The sequence below is a fragment of the Echinops telfairi genome, unplaced genomic scaffold, assembly GCF_000313985.2.
Source record: "Echinops telfairi isolate 266 unplaced genomic scaffold, ASM31398v2 ScPeMD7_5868;HRSCAF=6743_1, whole genome shotgun sequence".
NCBI lineage: Eukaryota > Metazoa > Chordata > Mammalia > Afrosoricida > Tenrecidae > Echinops > Echinops telfairi.
In genome coordinates, this window is record NW_022109768.1 from 6,744,891 (window position 1) to 6,764,842 (window position 19,952).

Genomic DNA, 19,952 nt, shown 5'->3' on the forward strand with positions numbered 1-19,952 from the left:
GTCTCCCTTCACCTACTTTTCGTTTGTCTGTCCCCCAGGGAGGAGGTCACATATACTGGTCACATGAATTCAAATTATACAAGGACATTCCATGTGTCAATTGGTATCTTAATGTCATAACCACAAACTAATTGCACTTAAGTGATTTTAAGTAAATTTGTGAATAATTATAAGGTGAAAATATTTGACCAATGCTAATGTATTAAATTAGCCTACAACATCAATGATCATAATTTGAACCAGAACATGAAACAACTTTTATTAAGTTACATATTTATACTTTTCTGCTTTATTTTGTTAGAAGTTATTTTCAATCCATTATTTTCCCTTTTCCTTCCCCTCCATCTACCACCTACTCTTGATCTGCTTGAATTATTTAGGTTGCCAAAGCCCAAGCCTAAACCCAAACTCATCAAGTTGATGCCCATTCATGGAGAGCCTATGAGACAGAGAGGTCTGTCCCAGAAGTTTTCCCAGGCTGTGAATGTTTACTGCAGCAGGCTGGCACACCCATCTCATGGGCAGCTACTGAGTTTGGTTGGCAACTGAATGCTTCACTGGTGCACCACCACGACTTATTTAGATGGTAGTAACATTCACTTCAGTTGTCAGCAAAAAAACCCAAACAACAAAACAAAACTGCATTTTTTGGCTTCTCTTGATAATAATACCTTCTTCTCAGTTGGTCTTTTCAAAAGTTAAAGAGGAAAACAGCTGCTGACTTTGATTGCCATTTGGAAATAATCAAGAGAGGCAGCTGTAGGTTGTAGCTTTTTATGTTCTGGTTCAAAATTTGACCTTTTTCATTTCTGTGCCCCTCAGCCTTATTTCTTTTTAAAGATGGTTTCAAGTTAACGTTTTAAACTGTTTTAGTAGAAATTTCTTTGTCTTACTAACCAGCATATTGGTAAAGGTTTTGGTCTCTTTTGATGTGATTACAAAACCTTTTATTAGATCCTTAGTTGAACAGAAGTAGTTTTTAAAATGATTTCATCATATGATCTCCTGAGGTTCCTAGCTATTATTACACCCTATTTCTTATCTTGTACTTGTTAATAACTTTCCTTAATTTCCTTTTTGGAATTTACAATTGATTCAGTAATGTGAAACCTTCCATCTGCTTCAGCTGTCTGTTTTGTGTATCCTTGAGGACTTGTATTAGCTTTCATTTATTTATTTTTTAATAAAGAGTAGATCAGATTTGGGCCTGAAACATATATGATATTCCGCCTAAGAAAAGGAAACATTGTGAATACTACATTAGGTTGACAGCCTTAGAGGGAGCCTGTGGGGAATGCTCATGGAGGGTAAGCTTCATGAGAAATCCACCTTGGGTTACCAAGGTAGAAAGAATGAATGTATGAATTTTGAAAGGGTGCTATCAGTGATTTATATTTTCTAATTAGTTTTGATCCATTCATAATCAGATCTAACAGGAGATATTAATTTTCGCTACTAGTCATTCATATACTTCACTAGTAACCATACAACTTTTCTGTTGTCCGTCCCCCAGGGAGGAGGTCACATATAGTTCCTTGTAATCAGTTCCCTCTTTCCAACTCACTCTCCCTCTACCCTCCCAGTATCACCACTCACACCACTGGTCCTGTAGGGATCATCCACCCTGGATTCCCTGTATTTCCAGTTCTGTCCAGTCCATCCTCTGGTCTAGCCAGACTTGCAAAGTAGAATTCATATCATGATAGTGGGAGTGGAGAGGAAACATTTGGGAACTAGAGAAAAGTTGTATTTTTTCATTGTTGCTACGTCGCCCCCTTACTGGCTTGTCTCCTCCCCGAGACCCCTCTGCAAGGGGATCTCCAGTGGCCTACTAATGGGCTTTGGGTCTCCACTCCACACTCCCTCCATTATTCACTATGATAAGATTTTTTGTTCTGATGTTGCCTTATCCCTGATCCCTTCGACACCTCGTGATCGCATAGGCTGGTGTGCTTCTTCCATGTGGGCTTTGTTGCTTCTGAGCTTGATGGAGGCTTGATTACCTTCAAGCCTTTAAGACCCCAGACGCTATACTTTTTGATATCCAGGCACCATCAGCTTTCTTCGCCACATTTGCTTATGCACGAGGTGTCGAAGGGATCACTGAAGACAAATGGGTGCACAAGTTTATTACTTTTTTGTTAGAATTCCCTCATATTCATAGCTGTTTGAGACACATATACACACATACAGTTAATAAACCCTTATGTTTTCAATTAGACTATTTAGAAAAGGACTAGAAAGATCCTTGTCTAATCCAAGACAGAGCTGACATAAGAATTCTGGATTATAGTGTTTTGTTTTGTTTTTAATCCTTTTATTAGGGGCTCAGACAACTCAGTACAATCCATACATACATCAGTTGTGTAAAGCATATTTGTACATTCATTGCCCTCATCATTCTCAAAGCATTTGCTCTCCACCTAGGCCTTGGCATCAGCTCCTCATATTTTCTCCTCCCTCCCCGCTTCCTTCTCCTAAGGCATTTTAGTATGAGCAATTTTAACAAAATTCTGTTTTTCTAATAAATATCCCTCAGGTCAGTTCTCTATCTTTTTGTATGCTTCTCATTATTTTAGGATACTCCTACTTTTGTTTCCTGTTGTGTTAGGCTAGCTTCTGATTTTCTTCAAGATAAATTCCACCTTTTTAACATCCATACATAGGATCAATAGCAGGTTTACTTTAGAGAGACACTTACTATTAGACTATCAAGTAGGAATCAAAGAATTATTTGCTTTGTACAGAGTAGGGTAATTTTGATGTATTTGGGAGGTTTCATACAGCTGATATAAACCTGCTTTGGTTTTCCAACTAGTGTATTTTCGTTGATTTGTGTTATTTAGTATGTATGTGCCATGCCTATGCACTTACTTTTTGCAACAAATACAATTCCAGTAAATGGAGGGTGTTATTGGTAGTAGATAAAATGCTATTGGGCTTCATTGACTTAAAAGTCTTCGTTTTGATTCTGTAGGTTCAGTTAACACTCTACACTTACCTGTCCACGGAATTCATTGGCACGGCCAACATATACAATGCCATCCGGAGAGTCGGAACCGTGCTGCTCATCACACACACATTGAAGTACTACTACTGGGCAGTAAATCCCCAGGACCGGAGTGGCATCACCCCAAAAGGACTAGGTATATTCTCTCTGTCTGTTATGTTATATGGGGCCTTCCTATGTTCATGGAAAAATTCCATAATCTTTTCATTTCCTTTCCCGACAAATTTTCCAAGATGTATATATGTATATATAGTGTGTGAGTGGGCGGGTGGGGCCATCAAAGGGTTTATATAAAAACTTTTTTATAACCAGGGTTTCATTTTTATTTTCTTTTTACCTATATAAGTCATCGTGGTAAAATTTTAATTTTACTGATAATGTTAAGAATTTGTTTTAAATTGAGGTTGACATGAGTTAATGACATATTACAGGCATACATCATTTTATCCAGCACACTTTAGTTGGCTTCACAGAGATTATGTGTTGTGAATTGAAGTTTTGTGGTTAGCTTTTGTGGAGCAAATCTATTGGCGCCATTTTCCCAATAGCATGTGCTCACGTGGTGTCTCTGTCAAATTTGGATACTTCTCATAATATTTAAAAAATTTCACGGTGCTATTGCACTTAATAGAACATAGTATAGCATAATTGTAACTTTTGTATACACCAGGAAACAAGAAAAATGGTATTACTAATTTTATTGCAATATGTGCTTTATTGTGGTGGTCGGGAACTGAGCGTGCAATGATCTTTGAGGCAGGCCTGTGTTCTCATGGAAGAATGGTTCTGTGGTGGTGGGAATAGTTTGGGGATAAAATATGACTATGATGATTATTTTTAAGCTCTGAATTCGAGAAGAGATTCTTAGTTATTAGCCTGGATGCTGAGATCACTTATCACAGTAAGATTGATCAGCTGTAGTTTTCTACAGCTGCTAGTTTATTGGGGATTGGAGATTTTTAAAAAATTGTATAATTTCAGTAATTATAGTTTTACATAGTTACAACCTATTTATTAGAAGGGTGTCATGCATTTATTATTTCTATCGTTTCGGAAGGGGTAAAAATAAGATTGTTTCCAAAGGTGGCTCTTTGGTTGTATGTATATAGACTCTTAAAAGAGTTGGAAAATTATATTAGCTTTCAATTCTAATTTTTTCAACAACTTTTTGTAGTACCCTCTTGAATGCAAAACCTACCTCAAACTGAATTTTTATTAAAGGGAGTTAATTATCTGATAAACTTGCAAATTTATTGCCCTAAGATCCTATTTGTCTCCATCGCCAAGTTCTTCTGTTGTGATGGTTGCTTTCACATAGTCTCTTTCTTTGTGGTATAGGCTGCAACTTCAGCCTTTTAGTCTCATAACTCTACATTTAATAAAAGAGCATCTCCCCCGTGAGGCATTTCTGACACAGCCCCGTGGCTCATGGACTCTGTTTGGATTGTGTGCTGATGGAATTAAGGGTTGTTGCTTGAAAGCAGGAACAAGATGCATGGGAGGTTTACCACTCATGTTCCGGTTGTAGTTGAAGGCTTTTGCTGCTCCATGGCTTACAGAGAGAAGATTGCATAATGTCCAATACTCTATATAATTTTCAAGTACATTTCTTTTATTTTCAGAGAATGATATCAATAATTTATAAAGCCACCAGGACCCAGAGAAATTATATGTTCTGTTTATAGTGGCAATGTTGTGGCAGATGTAGAAGCAGCTCAGAATTTCCTGGTGGTGCCCTCCTGGTGCTGTAGGTACATCATATAGGGTCTTGCATTGTGATCTTGTAACTGAGCAGTGACCTTGAGAAAGTCTCATCCTTTATGCGAGAGAGCTGGACAAACTCTGTGATTCAATTCCAACTCTTTAAACCTATTCACTGTCTAGAAATCATCATGTGGAACAAATTTAAACAATTTTCTCCTATTCTAATTGATCTGTTGAAGGTCATGGTGGTCCTGTGCCTTGGTGGTCTAGGAACTAGCTGTAAATAGTGATTAGTGGGAGAAAAATTGTAGAATTTGTGAGGCAAACAGGTACTGCATTTAGGGTCTTAAAACAATGGGTGTTTGGTTTCAAAAGCCTTCTACTTGGGAATTATGTGTTTGAGACATGAAAATTGACTTAATGTGAGCCATGTGTGACCACGGAGCCGTGCATGAGGAGGAGGAAGAGGAGGAGGAGTTGTTGTCAAAGGCAGTCAATGTAATGATCCCTTGTTTCGCGAATGATACTGTGTGGTGCGGTGTGCTGCTCAGAGTTTCGTATTAGCTTATACAGTGGTAACGGTAAAGAAATATTCTTTTCATACTCAATTCACATATGAACGTTCAAATTCAGAAACTTTCTGTTCTACTCATCCCCCTTCTAAATGTCTGTTATGTTAATATTCTCCAAGAATCTTTTAAAACAAGACTTAAATTCATTTTATTTTTGAATGCATGTTTTATTTGTAACCTCATTTTTGTTTTAGAAATCCTTTGCCCCTTTCAAAGAGCAAAGTTCTTCATTGTAATTTGAACATAACCTATTTTAGTGGGTTTGCAACATTGCGTATGCAATTAATTGCATGTGATAGTGAGTGCTTGTCTTTTGAGAGACATGAAATTGGGGTCACTCTGTAAAAGAATGACCTTTTCATTTCTGATAGCAAATGGGAACGAAATATATTGGGAATGGGGGTATTAAACAGCTTTGATATCTTTGACATACTAAGTGTTTGTGGTTTTTTTTTTTCCTTCAAGATGGACCACGACCTAATGAAAAAGAAATACTTTCTTTACGAGCGTTCTTGTTGATGTTCATTAAGCAATTAGTGACAAAGGTGAGTCCATATTGTTTATCATGTATGATACTGTGTATGTTGTAGTTTATAATTTCTCATAAAACGCTGTCTTCATTTATTTACTCTTTGTTACTAAAGTACACTTGGGAAAAGTTCTTCGAAAGATGCTTGTTTGCTTATTTTTATGACTTTTTGGGTCATAAATGAGTATTAATAAATGATTACAGAGTTGGAGATTGATAATTGGATTGTATGTGATTAGTTTGTGCTGGGGATTGAGTGTGTGTATTCTTTCTTTCAGCAAATATGCACTGAGCTTCTGTTAGGTACCAGGTACTCTTCCTGCCATTGGGGATACCATAGCCAACTGACTCCCTAAGGAATTTGCATTTTTAGGGAGCTCCTTATAACATTAAAACTTTTGAGAAATAGTATTCATGTGTAAATGTACCAAATAGGTGTATTACTCTTTTTAAGTGATCATACTTTGTTTCTTTCAATCCTTTTATTGAGGCAGTAAGAATTACAGTTTTGAAAAGGTGTTTCGCTTTTATATGGCAGCAATATATAAATGCATTTGATGCTAATATTTAACTTCACATTTTTATATTGTTTTATTTCATATTGTTTACTACAACTCTTTGCTGCCATATAATATTGTATCATATTATAACCTAGTTTTTAATATTATTTTCAGATTTGGATACCTTATTTTTATTTAGATATTTTTTCCTCAGAGTTACTTTGTTTCCTTACCCAGTGTGTGTTTTTTAAAAATGTTTCTATATTTCAGCTTTCATTTGTCTTTTCTGAAACTGTGGTTTGTTTCATAAATTGATAGAACTCAGAATGTGTTTTCTGTTTTTAGATACCTGACATTTTTACTTGGTAATTTGAAAAACTGATTATTTTATAGTTCAAATTTTATTTTAAATGGGAAAGTTGCCTTCTGTATTTAGCAGAGTATTAAGTGTGAATACCTGGTCTTTTGGCTATAGCAGTTAGTTATTGCTGCCTTCTTTAGGATTCTGCAAGATTAGTGTGCCTCTCATAAGGTGCTCGAAACACGATATCATGTTCTATCTCTTGACTACTGTACTGTCTTAGATACTACATGTCTTAAAGTGAGTCTCAAGATTTTTGTTTCAAATTTAGAATCTTGGTATATTTATATCACTTGTTTACTTGACAAATCAATACTTATATTTACATATAAAGAATTTTTTAATGGAAATTAAGATCCATATATTATGTTTTTAAAGGATTCTGGAGTAAAGGAAGATGAACTACAGGCCATTCTTAATTATTTACTCACTATACATGAGGTAATATTTTTATTTTACATTTTGGGATTTTAGTTTCTGAAGGTGGGCTTTTAAGCTGTTTCAAAGTTAAAAATTAAGCTATGCTGGTGATATGCTGTAATCACCATAAATGTGTCTATTTAGGAACTAGATGTTGGGAACCTTCGTATAAGTATTCTTTATTACCACAAGATGGCTCTACATTGAGTAAAATAATGAAAGACTTTACAAAGTATTTGAATTAAATCTCACTGGTTAATAATAAGATATACCACAATCTACTTCCAGTGTATTTCAAAGAACCAGTGCTACAAATGTAAAAAAAGTAAAATGTCAAAAATGATTTTATTTTAAAATTCATAGCAATAATTTCCCTCTGGTTTTCATGTGAAAATATGTTTTAAGTAATTTAGTTTTAATAGAATTTAAAATTATACAGTTGAAAGATTAGCTAAACATTTCATTGATTTAAATGAGTGGGTGTGTCTATCTTGGAAAAGGCTATTTTTTGTTGTTGTTGTTTTTTCCCCTCCCTCCCTGGTCCCCCCTCCCTCATGAGCCCTTGATAGTTTATAAATGGGTATTTTGTCATATCTTGCCCTGTCCGACGTCTCCCTTCACCCACTTTTCTGTTGTCTGTCCCCCAGGGAGGAGGTCACATATAGTTCCTTGTAATTGGTTCCCTCTTTCCTACCCACTCTCCCTCTACCCTCCCTGTTTCACCACTCACCCCACTGGTCCTGTAGGGCTCATCTGCCCTGGATTCCCTGTATTTTCAGTTCTGAAAGATAGCATTTTAATGATACCATGTATACTCGTGTATAAGCTGAGTTTTTCAGCATATTTTTAATGCAGTTATTGTGGTAAAATTAGGTGCCTCGGCTGATATTCGGGTCGGCTTATACTTGAGTATGTACAGTAAGTTACTGTTTTATAATTCATGTCTTGTGATACTGTATAATTTAATAATTCCTTCTTTAATCATTGTTACACAAGAGAGAATAGAATATTCATGTCTACAGTTTTTAATTGGGAGAGAAAAGAATGAATATATTTATTGATTATATAATATTTTATTCAAATGTTAATGGTTACGTTTTTTCTCTTTTGAGTAATATATCCTTTAGTTATTTTTAGATTTTTCTGACTCAATATAATATTTGAAGATATTTTTCAAATGAATTTTCTGGGGTTCTTTTGTTATCTTTTTGTTTATTTTCTTATTCACCACAAGGGACTATGTTATAAGCAAAGAATTGGATATCATAATGATCCTTAATAGAGATCTTTTAGACTCTCCAAAACACTACTTTTCTGTGGGCTCACCTCTTTAGCCCTAGATCATCTACTCAACTAAGAATTAGGTATTCAAATAGCTTCCATAACAAAATAACAAAGCAGAGAAGAGGTGGGACAGCGGGGTAACTCACTCTTGTTAGCTGTTTTGTCATTTCCTTTTAGAGCAGTATTGCCCCAAAGTTGGCCTTCATGATCCCCATGCACTCGAATTGTCAACAAAGGCTTTGTAAGGTTTTGTTGAAGAATTTTTGGGGTTGGAACTCATGTGCCCCCGTGTTGATGTTCTGTAAATGTTACCATGTGGCATCATATACAGCAATATGTTTAATTGATAAATGTTTGTTGTCATCTATATTCTTAATATTGATAGTGGAGGGATGGGGGAAAATATTGATAGTAGATAATATGAAATTATATAGTTTTCCATTCTCAGATATTATTAATTTGGTAGTCGTTTCTTGAAAAGCTCAATGAACAAAGTATATTAAGTTACATAAGTGTAGGAAATGACACATGCTGCCCCTACCATACAATAGGAGCCTGGCATAGTTGGCAGTTGAAACCACCAGCAGTTTTGCTGGAGAAAGACTGGGCTCTTCACTCCTGAAAACTCCGGTACCAACCTTGGAAACCCACCAGAGCATTGCTATGAATCAGCATTGACTGGATGGCAATGACTTTAGTGATTTGGTACCATAACCTACATTTTAAAATCCTGAATTCATTGATATTGAGTTAATTCTACCTCATAGGGTTTCCCAGACTGCAAATCTTTATAGGAGCAGACAACCACATCTTTTATGTGGAGTGACTTGTGGGCTTGAACCTTCAACCTTGTGATTAGCAGCCCACAGAGCCATCAGGTCTCCTTTAACATACTTTAAAATATGGTAAGTTGTATGATGACAAAAAAAGGAAGTAATGCAGTTTTTTTTCTTCCAGTTTTTGATCCTTATGCAAACATTTTAAAGAAAAACAAAATCCAAATCAAAACAAAGCCCCAAATATCCTGTTATGACCGAACTACTATTTAGTAGAAAATATTTTAAGAAATCCTGATAAAGTATAAGGGGGCTTCAAGAATTTCATGCAAAATGGAATTAAGAGATAAAAGAATTTCCATTATCTTTGAATTCGATCTTTCCCTGAACATTTGAAGCCCCTTTTATAACAAGCTTTTTATTTAAGATATTGACTATATAATTGATCTCTGTCCTAGTTATCTAGTGTATTATAACAAAAATACTAGACGTTGGATGGCTTTAGCCAATATAAACTCAACAACTCATAGTGTAGGAAGCTAGCAGTCCAAACTCAGGGTATCATCTTTAGGGGACTGTAGGGAAAGGCTTATTCTCTTTATTGGCTCAGGGAGAAGGTCCGTGTCTTCTTTTGATCTCCGTGGGCTTAAAGCCCTGTGGAGAACTCCATATCTCTTGACATCAGTCTTCCCATAGGTCCAGGATCTCCTGGGGTCCAAAGGACACCCTCTGCTTCTGGCTCTTTCTTAGTGATACCGAGATCCTCTTTCTCTGCTCATTTCTCTCTCCGTCCTTATCTTGCATGATGAAAGGCGATGCAGGGCACACCATAGGTAGGAAAGGGTGATTTTGCACCTTACTCTAATCCTTTCACAACTGATTTGCTTATCTCCTCGGATCATATCATTGGGGAGGATGACAGCAGTATATAACTGCCATACTACCAAGAATTATGCTTTAGCCAGGTTAATACATACAAGGAAGCTTCCCAAAGTTCTTGTGAAAAGCCTGTTCCTGTTCAATTCCATCTTTCCACAAACTTTTTAAAACCTCGGTATTTTTGGGGGATTCGGCACAATCCCTGACAGTCTACGTTTTGAATGATTATGTTGTTGTTAGTGGCTTTCAGGTTGATTCCAGCTCCTACTGAACCAGTCTTCAACGGACTGGCCCTGGTCCTCTTCCACCCTCACAGTGATTACTGTACTTGAGACCATCACGGCACTCTCCATGCCAGTCCATCTTGTTGAGGGACTTGTCAGAGAAAAAGAGAAGGAGAACCCTTAATGAAATAGGTTGAATTTTTGTACAGGTGGATATGTGTTTGTAAGGAACACAGTTTGATAAAAACAAGTGCCATATATACTCAAGTATAAGCTGACCCGAATATCTGCGAAGGCACCTAATTTTACCGCAAAAACTGCATAAAAAACGTGCTTGAAAAACTCAGCTTATATTTGAGTATATAGGTATATATTTTACATACTCCATTTTTTAAAAGTTGAAATTTGTTATTTCAAAATTGTTCTGTTTCAAATATGTTGTTTTTCCCCTATATGAAAAAACGTGTATGTCTGCCACAACTTTAGGATGACAATCTCCTGGACGTCCTCCAGCTGCTTGTCGCACTGATGTCTGAACACCCTAGCTCCATGATTCCTGCTTTTGACCAAAGGAATGGGTTACGGTAAGCACTAGAAAAGCAAGTTTCGGTAAGGTGATTTTGAAAATATGCACGGATTCTTATATATGACAGGTATTGTTAAGACATATGAGTCAACTGTTTCATGTATTATGTTTTTGCATGACTAATTATAGACTTATTTTTAATAATTTATTTTTATTGTTGAAAATACAGCAGAACTTACATTCATTCAACGATTTCTTTGAGCTTTCATCTATCCGTGTGGTTCTTTTCCAAGTCCTCACTGCCCTCTGAGAACTTTTAACATGTCTCACTGAGCAGTTTTGATAGACATTTTTCAGTTTCTGTCTTCTAAGAATATCTTTGCTGCCTTATCATTCCCCATGTATATATTTTTTCTGAATATAAAATTCTCTGTTGCTAGCCCTTTACCTTAACATCTTAGAAATGTTGTTCCACTCTCTTTTGGTCTTCAAGCCTTTTCATGAGATATTTATGGCCATTTGAATCTTTGCTTGTTAAATATAATGTGTTATAATTCTGTACTTGCTTTTAAGACATTATCTCTTTTTTCTTCATAGTTTCATTATGTTACATTTATTTTGATGATGCTCTTTTTGATCACCAAGTTTGAGAAATTTATTATTTTATGTATGAGGGGGAATAAAGATTTTCCACCTGTATTTTCTTCATTTCACTTTTGGTCTTAGTGCCAAGAAATCAGAGCTTTCGTTAGAGCTGCGCGTGCCCGTGTCCTGGACCTTATGTTGGCTTCTCTGGAGCACCCAAGGGAGTGAAGTGGACACAAGAAGGGGCGAAAGGAGTTTGCAGAATGTCCCCATCTTTTTTCCCCATAACTGAAGCTCCTGGGCTCACATACTGTGTCTTTATTGCTTCCTCCCTAACAGTTAGGTCCTAAATGGATTAGCGATTGGTGGATCATAAAATTGTGGCTTGGTAGGACCCAGTGTTCAAGTCCTAGATAGGACCAAGCAGTTTCTGAGTTCTTCTAACCTGACTGACAAGCAAATGACAGACTGGAGAGTTATGTGGGGGACCTATGGTTTGATCCAGCTCTTCCTTCAGGGAAAAAGGCCCCCGGATATGAACACACACTTCCACGGCCCCCAGAAACAGTGTACCTTTAGTCCACAATGCCCAATGAGCGTTGACTGAAGGACAAGTTTTATTTTTATTTTATATCCAGAAAACTCAGCTGTGTACACTACACCTTTGGCAAGACCTTTGGTTTTTGCCTTTTCCAACTGGTCAATGTGCACCCCTAGTTTCATACTCATGATGTTGCTCCCCTAGCACTTGCGGATCTCATTGGACCTGCAGTTGTAATCTGTTGTTCTCTTTTGAGTTCACTTGTGTGAAGGCAGTGATGGTACAAGACTTCCGGTGAATGAGCTGTCCCAGCTGAGCCTTCCCTTCTGCAGGGGGCAGCCCCCATTTTACAACACAAAGCCTATAGGAAGACAACCAGCTCAAAGTGATGCACGCAGTGCATACCTGCTTGAAGGACAGGAAGCCTGTTGGTGGAGACCTCCGATCTGTCCTCTTTGCCAGCAGCTTTCTTAGCTTTGGCCAACAGTCCCTGCTACTTCTCTGGTCTATACCTGTGGGCCAACTTCAGTAGCTAGGGAGCTCTCTGGCGATCTAAGTCCTGGGTGAACTGGTTAATGGGTGGGTGGGCTGTCTTGGTGGTGGTGGAATTTTCAGCCACTTACCGAGGATGGTCATTTGACAAAGCAGTTTGGGGCTGGATGTCCTGTCTGAGGCCACAATTCTTTGTTTGGCTTTTTTTTCCCAATGGGATTCACCATCCCCTTGACCTCCTGCTTCTTGGTAACAGTGAGGTACTAGGGGTCACCTTCTTCCCTTTTTGGCATCGTGGGCACATGAACAAGAGAGCAAAAATTCCATTATCTTCTAATTCCGTTTTCGCACAAACCTTTTGAAGCTTTCTCATGTCTCAAGGAAGTGACTGTTAAGTCTTAAATTAGCATTTCTGATTTGTTTTTATTTATTGGTCTTCACCAAAAAGAACTATAGCTTGTATGTGATTAGTGTGTTTTCATATTTCAGGGCCACATCTTAAATTCACCACATGTTACATGAAATTAAGTTTATAATAATAGGAAAAAGTATGTATAGCTTATTAAACCTTTGCTTTTGATATATGTACTTAGAATACTTTGTTTTAAATTTTTACTCATTCAGGGTTCTGTATAAACTTCTGGCATCTAAAAGTGAAGGAATAAGAGTACAAGCTCTCAAAGCAATGGGCTATTTTTTAAAACACCTGGCCCCAAAGTGAGTATGTGTGAAATCTAAAGCCTGTTGTATGTTATTTATTTGTTTTATAAATCTTTAGAATAGCCCTTGTGTTTGTAGTTCCTCTAGACTTTCTATTTTTATTCATAAAATGTCGAATGAATATAATGCTGTAATTACCTACATATTTTAAAAATCCACCGTGACTAGTAGCATCTAGTTTATAAATCTCTCGCTTATTGTGTGTCCATTCTGAGAATGTTTGGATAAGCTGAATTCAGAAACTCCTGGAAGCTGCATTTCAAGTGGCTTAATCTGTGGTTTCATTGGCTTTATGTGCACTAGAAACCTGATGATGTGTAGCTGTGGCATTTCCCATATTGTGTGCAACCAAAACTCTCCTTATTCATTCATTCATTCAATCATTGATTCATTTGTATTTGCTGAACACACTAGTGCTCTACCCATTGTCTGTGGAAGTAGAATTGGTATCATAACATATTGACTATTTTTGGTGTAGAACGGATGGGGCATTTGTTGCCCTTAAGTTGAGTTCATCTGTTTGTTTTTATATACACAGTTTTATTAGGGAGCTACCACACTGGTTTGTTTGTGACTGCTTTGTGATACACTGACAGGGTGTTGAGTTGGAAAAGAAACCATATGGCCCACAAAACCTAAAATATTTACCATCCAATATATCCCCCAGCCCTCACCCCCAGGATTTCTTATTTAAAGGTTTTGTAGCCTTAGTGATTCTATTTTAAATAAAATTGGGAGAAATTTTGAATTGTAATTTATTAGTAATGTGGAAAACTTCATGCCTCTTCTGTCCAGCATCCATGCTAAATAATGCAGAGTTAGAAAATACATTTGACCATTTTTTATTGCAATTGTAGGAGAAAAGCTGAAGTTATGCTTGGGCATGGATTGTTTTCATTGCTATCTGAAAGACTCATGCTGCAGACGAATTTAATCACTATGACCACATATAATGTCTTATTTGAGGTATGAATGTAGTTATTAGAATTTACTTTTACTATTTTCTTTGAAAACTTGATTAAGAAGACACCTGTATGTTTGAGCTAACATTTGATTAATAAGATCATATAAATTTGTGTTCTCAAATTTCTAAATTAACCACTTAGAAGAAACGTGCCTGAGATTTTGTCTTTTAATCTGTGGATTATTAAACAGTGTGGCCATCTTTGTTTAATTATATCCTGTATTGAGTATTTGGCTTCTAATTTTATAATTCAGTGAAAACTGAGTTATAATTTTGAAGTTCTTAATTTTGTATTATGCATAAGATACTTAAGATGATACTTTGTATAGTAAGTTTTGATTAGTTGGAACTTCAAGTTGATTAATGATGTTAATGCAGTGATTATGCTAATACCATCTGTTATCTTCTGTAGATTCTTATAGAACAGATTTGTACTCAGGTGATACATAAACAACACCCAGATCCAGATTCTTCAGTAAAGATACAGAATCCTCGTATGTATTTTTCATATACTTTTGAGAACTCTTTTGCTACGTAAAAAAGGTGTGTAGGGAAAACTTAAAGTTGACATTGTTGGAAACATCGTTAAATATATATTTTATTGAAGGCAATGACATAATATGAGTTTTATGTTGAATGTAATGTCTAATTGACCTTAGATTATGTGGAAATGCTTATGAAGGTTTTAAAGAATTATATGCATAAAAGCTTGATTTAACATATTTTCAGGAAAACACTGATTGTATTATTTTGTGAAGTCAGCCTGAATTACATGAGTCATGGACTTAGTTTTCATCTTACATTACTGTCAATGTAAGAGCACCAAATTTGGAATGGAAAGATGCTGTCTTCATTGTTTATAAGTATATATTTTTTGAACACATTTTTTTTTTTGCTACTCAGAGCTCTTAAGCAGTTGTTCAAATTTCACTTTTTTGCATCCTACCTTTTAAAATTATGTCATTCAAATAACTGGTTTGTAGAATTTTGAATTTCATTTTGTATGTGCTGAGGTGTGTTTGTGGGTATAGTACTGACTGCCAATTTTAAAAACATATGACCCTTCAGTTTAAGTTTCCAAAACCAGTGGTTCTCACCCTTCCTAATGCCGCGACCCTTTAATACAGTTCCTCATGTTGTGGTGATCCCCCAGCCGTAAAATTATTTTTGCTGCTACTTCATAACTGTAATTTTGCTACTGTTATGAATCGGGTGACCCCTGTGAAAGGGTAGTCCAACCTCCAAAGGGGTTGCGACCCAGAGGTTGAGAACTGCTGCTTTAGAGAGCCATCATATGATTTTAGAGAGTGAGGAAAGGGAAAAGCCTTGAATAGAATACATACATATATATATATATGTTACATTATACATACATATATACACCTTCGGAGGAAGAGTTACAGAGTAACACATTTTGAATACATCTAGATTATACAGGCTTTGAAAAGAGAGGCAATATATGAGAGATCTTCATGGAAAAATATTATTGTCCCATGAGTTTTTTGAAGTTCTTTCGTATTTCTGGTGGTTAAAGGTCCCTGGGTGGTAAAAGTAGTCTTTGCTTGTCTACCAACATAAAAGTTGGTAACTCACGGGGGCCCGTGGAAGAGGGCCTGATGACCTGCGTCTGTAGAGATTACTACGGGCAAGGATATGGCCTGGGAGCAGATCTGCTTTGTGACACACGGGGTTGCCATGAGGGGACGGCTACTTGATGACTACTGGTTTTGTTTCCCTTTATTTTCATGGGTAAAGATCGAGCCAACCTGATTTGGAATCCTTGCTATACATGTCTTACTAACTCTGTGGTTTTGATTAAATTGTCGAATATGCTTGCGCATCAGTTTTTAATCTTTCACATAGCGATAACAATACTTATCCTTGTGTATAGGTGACGGGAGTAAGTACTTACATATACTTTAAATGGTCTCTTAAGGCAGTATGTCCTCAGAAGTTGGTGCTGTCCTTGTCATTATCACCAGTGTCGTGATGATGATCATTGTAATCATTTGCCTAGAGAAAAGTCGGGGTTGTCGCTAGAACAATTTAGAAATTATTCCATTAATTTCATGACAAAGTAAGTTCAAATGGGCTCTTATTTTAAAAAATCAACCAACCAGCCAAGCAAACAAAACTGTTGCTTTAGAACAACCAAAGTCTTTGGTAAAAGCTGGTTTAGAATTTCCAAAATTATTATTTGACTAAACTTTGATCTGTTTTTTTAAATTTTAGATTCAGGATAATAGCTTTATTTTTTATTTCTTTTTTATTAAGTTCTAGATCGAAGTTTATATTTAAAAAAGACTCTTAAAAAAAGTTAACGGGGGAATTCAGGCAATTTTATCTTAAGATAATTGTGGTAGCAGGTTTGTTTTACATTGGTAGGGAATGAGTAGATTTTTAATTTCATTTTTTTGTACTTTAAAAATTGTACTCTAATTGTACTTTTAAAATTACAGACAAAAATCTTGACAGCTTTTAAAATTTCACTCTAATAAAGGAAAGGTTTTGGGTATAGCATAAATTATGGTGAAAGAGCCGAGAGTCTGTTCTCTTTCTTTGAGCTTCTGATTACTGTGTGGAAGAGACTGGAGATTTAGCAGAAATTTCACCATTATTTAATTTATCACCTGACTTGCTTTATTTCCACCTTTTAAAATTTAGCTTTACTAATACGTGGTATGGAATAAAAAAGCCTCTTACTGAATTATAGTGGGTGCTTGTTAATGATCCATTGTCAGTTTTTTCTCTGCGTATTTTCTGTAACCATGCAGAAGGTATTTTCAGTAGATGCTTACGTTAGAGACATGAGAGAAAATTCAGTGTATTGGTGATCTTCCATCTTGGATTTTTTTTGTGGCTGTGGTTTCTTTTTTACTTATTTATAAACTGTCTTGCAGAGATACTAAAAGTAATTGCGACCCTACTTCGAAATTCTCCCCAGTGTCCAGAGAGCATGGAGGTTCGCAGAGCCTTTCTATCTGACATGATTAAACTTTTTAATAACAGTAGAGAAAACAGGAGGTAAGCAGAATCACAAAGCATTTATTTTCAGTATTCTAGTCTACCTTTGTATAAGCACATTTTGCCAAAGAAAAATTACTTTGAAAAGTACTGTGAAATGAATATCCCATATGCTTTCTTCATTAAGGATAGATAAATAATGTCCTATACAGTTAGTTTCATTACCACATCCTTTAATTGTTTTGAATGTGCATCTGCAGATAATTTTGTTACCTTATTTTAATTTAAACCATTAGTTTTTAGAATCTTTTCAAATGATTTATTATTTTTTTGGAAAAGTAATTCAGTGCCCTCTTAACACTTTTCAGGAGCTTGCTGCAGTGCTCTGTGTGGCAGGAATGGATGCTTTCCCTGTGTTATTTTAATCCCAAGAATTCAGATGAGCAGAAGATAACAGAAATGGTGTACGCCATCTTCCGAATCCTACTTTACCATGCAGTCAAGTATGAGTGGGGTGGCTGGCGTGTGTGGGTGGACACACTGTCAATTACACATTCAAAGGTAAGTTTCTTTATGAACATTGTTTTGGCATTTTAAATGTCTGGAATTTAGATTTTACTCACTAATGAAAAAAAAAATCCATGTTAAAAACCAAGATAAAAAAGCAGGTTAAAGTGCCCTGAAATGAACAGCTGAAAACGGTTTCACTAAAAAGAAATACAAAGTTTTTAATTTCTTCAAAATAAGCAATCTTTTGAATGTCAATTTCATATGCATTTGCATTAGTAACATTAAGAATTATCCCTCAGCATGAAAGAAGTTAGGTTTTCTCCTTTCCAGACCAGTGTCTCTCAATTTTATAGGAACTGAGAGCTTTTGACCAGCAGGTGGCGTACTGGATTCAGAGATGAGAAATACCCGAATATTGTAAGGCTATTTGCTGCTCTCTGCTCATGTTATAACTAGTGAAATAATTGATTTGGAAGACTATACCAATATGATTTTTAAGTAAAGCCAATATTCATTGTGCAAATAGAAATTATATAGTTACATGTATGTAGACTGTTTATATTAAAAAAATACAGTGGTCTTAACACAAGAAAACTTTAAAGAACATTGTTCCTATTGCTATTTAGGAAGTTGGGCTCTCTTTCTGAATTGCTTTGTCTGCCATTCCTTGCCCCTTGCAGCTAACTTGAATATAGCAAACTGTTGTTTCATTTATAGTGTCTGCCTTTTGTATTTTTTGAAAGAGTTCTTTCCTTATGCAGAAGTAATAAAAATGTTGTTTTCTCTTTTTGCTTTCCTTGATTTTACTAGAAAAAAAGTTAAGAACAAAAGAGATAGATTTATGATATTCTGAATGTTACAGTGGCTACTCTGGGATCTCTTATTATTGGATTGGAAATACTTGCCCTACTCCTTGAGGATGTGTGCACTTAGGTGTTTCCTGGAGTACCCTTTTAGTACTGGAGAGTAATATTTTGAGAGTAGTATTTTGCTTCCTCTCAACCAGCTGTTCCTTTGGAGAAAGATGAGGCCGCCTGTTTCCTTAGTAGTTAGTCTTGGAAACCTTAAGGAGCAGTTCTGTGCAGCCTGTGAGGCGGCTCTGAGTTACAATTGATGGCAGTGACTTTGGGTGGAGTGTTTTCCCTCGAGAGGAAAACTATTGTAAGGCTAAAAGATATTTTAAAGAGTCTCTGTGGCGCTCTACTGATAATCAAAGGGATTATTTTTAGGGCCCAGAAATAACAACTGTAAGGACATCTAACCAAAACCCGTTGTCATCTTCAAATTCATTGTAACCTCATAGAGTCTCTTTATGGGAGTGAACAGCCTCATCTTTCTCCTGTGGAGTGGATGGTGGATTTGGACTACCAACCTTGCGGTTAGCCAGCTAATACTTACTGGACGGCGCCACCAGGGCTCCTTAAGGATGGATATCTTAGAGTGGAAGAAAACAAACTGATTGCCATTGAATTGATTCAGGCTCATGGAGACCCCACGTGTGTCAGAGTAGAACTGTGTTTCATAAAGTTTTCTTTTTAATTGTTGTTTTAGTGACAGTTTACAGAACAAATTAGTTTTCCATGTAACAATATACATAGGTTTAACAGCACACTTCCCCCTTCCTCCTGTGTTTGTTTCCATCTTTCTCTCCTTCCTGTCTCTTCCTGACTTTGAGCTCTATCCTTGGACAAATGCTGGCGTTTAGAGCTGCTGTGGTTGATTGTTCTAAGGAGTGAATTCTGCCCTGGTGGAAGTGTTGCCATATAGGTCTGTCTGACATTTGGCTAAAAGTTGAGCCATGTAGCTGAGTTTAGTTCCAGGCTTGAAGGGGGCCTAAAAAGTCCTAGTTTCCAGGGTTCTCCCAGTCTGTATTAAATACAGTCTTTACAATTTTCTTAATTTTAAATTTTGCTCCATATTTTCTTCTCATTCTCTTTAGAACCTTCTCATAGAATTCCTTTCAGAATAATCAGTAGTGATAGCTAGGCACCATCTAGTTCGTGTGGTCTGAAAGGCTTGGAGGCTGAAGTTCACATATATAGTCCATTAGTCCTTTGTACTAATTGTTCCTTTACACCTTTGTTTTCTTCATCCTTACTTGCTTTTAGTGGGAAGAAATTAATAGTTGCATCTTAAGATGGTCGGTCATAAACTTTTAAGAACCCTTGTCTACCATTAAGTAGTATGCAGAATATTGCTCATGAGTTCTCTGTGCTCCTAGGGCCAGAGACCAAGATGTTTGGTTGTGGATAAGAAGTTTTTATAGCTATGTGCTCTGCCACATTCATAGATAGATTTGAATACATATGTAGAAATGGCCTCTTTCAAACATACATTCGTGGGTGTGGTCCTGTTCCTCTTCCCTGCTGTTCTGCTTGAGGGCCTGCATAT

The 19,952-nt window shown here is 36.3% G+C and overlaps 1 protein-coding gene and 1 pseudogene across 1 annotated transcript in view; one reads left to right on the top strand and one right to left on the bottom strand.

Annotated features, from left to right (window-relative positions):
* LRBA (LPS responsive beige-like anchor protein) overlaps nucleotides 1–19,952 on the top strand; it is a 752,417-nt gene that overhangs the window by 140,756 nt on the left and 591,709 nt on the right. Inside the window, exons 12-20 of the mRNA XM_045295806.1 lie at nucleotides 2,978–3,146; nucleotides 5,752–5,831; nucleotides 7,055–7,117; nucleotides 10,746–10,843; nucleotides 13,028–13,120; nucleotides 13,981–14,089; nucleotides 14,500–14,581; nucleotides 16,988–17,111; nucleotides 17,420–17,612. Coding sequence (XP_045151741.1) covers nucleotides 2,978–3,146; nucleotides 5,752–5,831; nucleotides 7,055–7,117; nucleotides 10,746–10,843; nucleotides 13,028–13,120; nucleotides 13,981–14,089; nucleotides 14,500–14,581; nucleotides 16,988–17,111; nucleotides 17,420–17,612 — 1,011 coding nt within the window. The remainder of the gene's footprint in view (nucleotides 1–2,977; nucleotides 3,147–5,751; nucleotides 5,832–7,054; nucleotides 7,118–10,745; nucleotides 10,844–13,027; nucleotides 13,121–13,980; nucleotides 14,090–14,499; nucleotides 14,582–16,987; nucleotides 17,112–17,419; nucleotides 17,613–19,952) is intronic.
* LOC115871542 lies at nucleotides 12,128–12,776 on the bottom strand (annotated as a pseudogene).